Below are 5,720 nucleotides of genomic sequence, written 5' to 3' on the forward strand. Positions count from 1 at the left end.
AACTAGTCAGAATATTGCAGTAAGCAAGCATGTAAACATGAGAGAGAGAGAGGGGGCGGGGGAGGGGGGGGGGGGGGNAAATACTCACTATTCACCAAAACCCAAATAGAAAAATTGAATCTTCATTGAAATAAACCCAAGCAGTAAATTCTTAAGAACAAAGCACGTAAGAGAAAGGGAAAGAAGGCATTGGCGGATCCAGGATTTAAAGTTTGTGGATGCTAAATGGGATTTGAACCCGCAACATCAACCTTCTAAAGTTGTCCTTCTACCGTGGCACCACAAGCCAATTTGTTCTGTGGGTGACACGTTTTATATTTATATAAATATTATATATATATATCTATGTATATATAAAGTTTCCATCAAAGTTCGGAGGTGGCGTGGCATCCCCACCGCCCTTCATAGATCCGCCACCGAAAGAAGGTATAAATTTGAGGAGAAGATGAAAGGGGAGAGTCTCTAAAATTAGAATAATGTGCTTGCTGGCAGTATACTGTACGCAAGATAGCTATACCTATTAAACACAATGACTAAAATATCCTTCAACTTAAATTTTAAGGACAAAAAACACACATGTTGACACTCATGCTTCTTATATAGTAGAATATATATAAATTAAAAGACACTTTTTTGCTTCTACTCTATGTCTGATACTTATATTATATTGGAGTTCGATTATTTTAGATTCGTGTGACATAGAGCTCTATTCGGAAGAAAGTGTTCCCTATCAAGAATTTTTTAATACCTAAAGTTAGAATTCGAAAGGAGTATCTATTTAAGGAAAAAATAACCCTATCCGCTACACTGTGTGAGGTGAATTAAAGACATTTTAAGTAGGCGTTTGGCCATGCGATACCATATCACGATATGGTATCGTGAGATGGAATCAACGTTTAGACATGCGATTTTACGCTAATTCCATCTCATGATTCCATATCATGAGAGGTGATACCATATTCTCCAAAAACCATGATATGGAATTATATGGTGATTCCATATCATGATTTGAGATATTTTAATACAATAATTGATCCATGAGTTTATATTTTGTTAAAACAACCCCACATTTATATCTACTAACCATTTGTTTCATATGTAAATGAAATTTATAATCACATCATTATTTTTTAAAATTTATTATTCTCACCGTAACATTTTGTCAGCTTGTTAGTTTTATCAAACAAAATAACTTGTTGCCAATTGAGCATCGGACCATGCGGGTTCAAATTGAAGATGCTTTGGGTATTGTTCTAACCATCATTGCACGAAATGATAGTCAACGGTCGGCAAGTGAAACTTTTCAACATTCACTTGAAACAATTAATGGCATGTTAAAATAGTTGCCGAGGCAATTAGCAGGATGGCACCAACATTTATACAACCAAAAAATATGACTGGTGTACATTTCAAAATTCGACATAATACTCGATTTTGGCCTTGGTTTAAGGTAAAATTTCAATCACATTAATAAATTTATTTTATGGCCTTAATAAGTGCACATTTATATTTTATGTGTAAGTTATTAGTATTTAGTTACATATTTCCTATCAACTTTGTTTAAAGAGATAATATTTATTTTATGACTTTGTATTGTTTTGGAAGCATTATTTTTATTACTCTGGCAAACATCTCTGTGCAATGTGATTGAACGAACTTTTGGAGCTTGGAAAAATAAATTTAGAATACTGAAACAAGGCATGAACCATTATGATATTGATACACAAGTGAAAATTGTCATAGCTTGTGCAGTATTACATAATTATTTGCGAGAATACCAAAGTAGTGATGAAATATTTATGGTCTATGAACATGAAGATATAGTTGCGGAGGATATTGACCAACAAATGGTTCAAAGCAACAATGTTGGTTCGTCTTTTCGATCACATGATCGATAAATGCAAGCTCAATGTGATGAAATTGTCCGCACTATGTGGAAAGATTATATTAAAGACTAGTACATTATTTGATAAGATTGAATAAACAATTAGGGCTATTTTAATAGTTTTACAACTTATGAAATTTTTATGTTTATGAGAANTTCGATTATTTTAGATTCGTGTGACATAGAGCTTTATTTGGAAAGAAGCGTTTCCTATCAAAAAAATTTTAATACCTAAAGTTAAAATTCGAAAGGAGTACATATTTAAGGAAAAAATAACCCTATCCGCTACACTGTGTGAGGTAAATTAAAGACATTTTAAGATTCCACTATTGTGTACACTGTACAGTCTATAGATAATTGGAATGGGCTGAGAGCTGATGGTCGTTGTGAGTCACAATGAGACACTTAAAAGGGCCATTAATGGGCCGACTGTTATCCTTGTTTTTCCTTCATTCTTTCGGTCCAGGCTTCTAAATACTTTTCTTCAATATCCTCAACAACAAAGTTACAAGAAGTATAATTTTTATCTAGTGGGGTTGAATTATTATTTTATTCAGGATCAAGATATACCATTATTTTAAGTCATAATACATAAAAATATTTTCTTTAACTTAGTCTCATTTTATATGTCCTTTAATTTTGGACGTGCATAAATAGACACTTAAACTTGTATAAAACTGAACATAAAAATCGATTTAAAAAAAATTCAAACAATTATAGTAAAATATTATTACAACGAATGACCACTATAATGAATTGTGACAGTAGTAATTTATATATTACATAAATCTCAAGAGTGGCAGAGAAATTAGGAAAAGCTAGAGTTTATTTATTAATTAATTATTCATGTAGTTCCAATTCTGGTTAGGTTTGTTGTGTCCGTATGGACGACTAAGAACTTCAATTATTCTCACAGATTATTTTAATCCTCTAAAGATATTACCTAATCGGTATTAGGTTTATCAGATTGACCAACAATATGTTACAGATCTAGCAAAGTATTAGTACTCGTTAAAAATAAAGCAGAGAAATATGGCATTGAGTAGCAAAATTTATGGAAAAATTAAAATTTACTACGCTAGGATTTTCCTGTATCCATTTCATTATAATTAGTGCAACTTATGCTTATCTGTCTTTCGTGTGGTTAAATAACCCAAAAAACTAGTGATTATACCCTTGCACCAATAAATGGAGTTTTATTATACCACACAATAGTCCAACAAAATCACAATAAAAATAATTTTAATAATAACCTTTTTAATTATTATTTTCATTGAATATGCACTTACAAGATACCCCTCCAAGCGTACAATAATTCTAAAATGATGTTGGAGATCATTAATATAACCAAACACAAACAATTACTCTAAAAAAATTACTTCTCGAAACGATAAGTAAATCTTAGAAGTTTGGCCAAATATGTGACGATCACAAACTATTACGGCCTAAAAAATATTAAACTCCCTAGAATCGTAAAACGTAACGCAATGCCACTTGGAAAACCCTATTTATTGAATATATAGCTGTTGACTTAGTTATGGCCGGCGACCATTCCAAAAATATTAATACAAAAACAGGCGAATAGTTTAATGTAGGATAAGATAATAGTCTAATCTAAACCACCAAAAAATTATTTAAATGAAGTGGATCTACATTAAGTCCCACCACTCCCAAATTATTCCTTTTATTCTTCGTCTTCTTCTCCTTCTTAATTGTCCTTTCATTTGTTTCTTTCTTCAAAGATTCATTTGATGACGAATAAAACCGTATATATATGTGTGTGTATATACTCCATTAATTTATATAATATATTTTACGTACTATATATTTCATATCCCTAAGTTCCATTTGATCATCCACATGACTTTATTAATACCCACAAGGTTACTGCTTTCTTCTTTAATTAGCTAGGAGCCAGCCCATCACAAAGGTCATGTTCATGTGGTACGTTATGTTACGTTGGTGCCTTTCATATTACTCATTGATCATCACGTGATTAACTTCATTTCATTTCCGATCATTTAATTTATTCTACCACCTTAAGGCGAAAATACACCTCTGCTTATATATACATGCATTATATTTGTGTCTTCATGCATCTTTTGCACAAGTTTATATACGTCTGTTATTTTATTTTCGTTAAATTTTGGGGTGTTTTTATTTTCTGGAAAAAAAATGAGTGAAATTATCGAAATGTTGGGTTTTGGATTGCAGGAAATTAGGAGAAAGAGAGGGATAGAAGGAAGAACAATGGCGGAATTGCTTAGAGAGAGAATGGACGGTAATGATCGCGTTGTGAGACGACGAAAGAGTTTAACTGAACGGTTAGGATTCACCGGATCCATTGCATGTTGTGGGACCACTTTATGTCTCCGACCAGCTTCGTTAAGTGTAATGGACGATGAAGAGGGGGAGTCGCTACAACCACCGCCGGAGGAGGCGGAAGTAGGCCGTGAAACACCGCCGGAAATAGAGTCAGTTAATATTTTATGCTTGGCTGATCATATTCCTACGGGTTCCGGGATGAACTTAGCGGCGGCGTTACTGGCGGAGCGTAATTTAAGATCGGCCCAAGATTCTGATGGATCAGGCCCAAATACAAGCCCGTTGAGATCCAACGAAGATGGGCCGGGTACTGGAGGAGGATCGCCGTATAGGGTGTCGTTGATGAGATTGTTAGAGGAAACGAACGGCTGGGATGAGAAGGAAGAATTAGGGGTGGGTAATGATACGGTGTGCTGCGTGTGCATGGGAAGGAAAAAAGGAGCAGCATTCATACCATGTGGACACACATATTGTAGGGTGTGTTCAAGAGAGCTTTGGTTAAACCGAGGTTGTTGTCCCCTTTGTAATAGATCCATTCTTGAAATTCTCGACATTTACTAAAGAAAAAAGTCATGGATTATTGTGTTGAGATTTCTCATCAAATGGATTTGACTTTATGAAATTATGACCTTCATTTGGGACAACGAAAAGTAGTACTAATAAAATTATTCATAAGTTACACCACTTAAGTCGGTCAGAAGAAAAAACTTCATTTCATATTCGTACGAGTAAATCTGATCTTCATTTGTCAAAAAAAATCTACACATTGATTTGTCTCTCTCCCATAGAAAAAATGGTAGCTTGTGCCCGTTAAATGTATATATTCTAGTTTTGTTTAATTTGTTATTTGTATACAAGTGATTGAGTAATTGAAGTCAAACATCAAAAGAATTACATTTTTTTTTATTTTTAAAGCCCTAGACCATGATTGACGAGGATGACTTTTTTTATTATGCTACTAATACTTGCTTGCTATATAGTCCAAACCTGGCCGAGGAAGAGTTACTTTAGCTCATAAGAAAAGAGGTTGTCTTTAACATAAATGTTTTGGAAAGGATAAATGCTTCATATAACCCTATTTTTGGGATACATTTTTAGTTGTAAATGTACAACGAACCCATAAACAGTGAGTAAATGACAAGTGGTGGACCAATACAAAGTTGGAGCAGATAAATAGGTATTGTGACAATCTATTCGATGCTTTGTCAAATAGATCCATAGTCACTGGTTAGTCCAATTTGATTTGGTGCATAAAGCCCAGTTGTGAATGCAAAATTGAGCAATAACAATATCAAGAATTCCGATGACATAGTTGTTAGGGTGAAATTATTTTTACCCATATTAGGTGTCGAGTGATTTGAGTTCTCATTTGAAATTCTTATTTGCATTGTCGAGCGATATTTGATTTGTCTTACTAATGGAGGGAAACAAGGAAGAAAAAAGACAAAAGACTTGTAACAATTTATCGATATAGTAAAGTTAGAATTTGAAAAAAACACCAACATATTAT

General features: G+C 33.4%; 1 protein-coding gene across 1 annotated transcript; it reads left to right on the top strand.

Moving 5' to 3' along the window:
- The first annotated feature begins 3,703 nt into the window (after positions 1-3,703).
- Positions 3,704-4,839, top strand: LOC125846433 (uncharacterized). The gene is made up of 2 exons (XM_049525844.1): positions 3,704-3,829; positions 4,100-4,839. Exon 2 carries the CDS (start codon positions 4,136-4,138, stop codon positions 4,769-4,771), a length of 636 nt encoding a protein of 211 aa, XP_049381801.1. The 5' UTR covers positions 3,704-3,829; positions 4,100-4,135; the 3' UTR covers positions 4,772-4,839.
- The last annotated feature ends 881 nt before the right edge of the window (positions 4,840-5,720 follow it).

The sequence above is a fragment of the Solanum stenotomum genome, chromosome 12 (genome assembly GCF_019186545.1).
Source record: "Solanum stenotomum isolate F172 chromosome 12, ASM1918654v1, whole genome shotgun sequence".
In the NCBI taxonomy this organism is placed as follows: domain Eukaryota; kingdom Viridiplantae; phylum Streptophyta; class Magnoliopsida; order Solanales; family Solanaceae; genus Solanum; species Solanum stenotomum.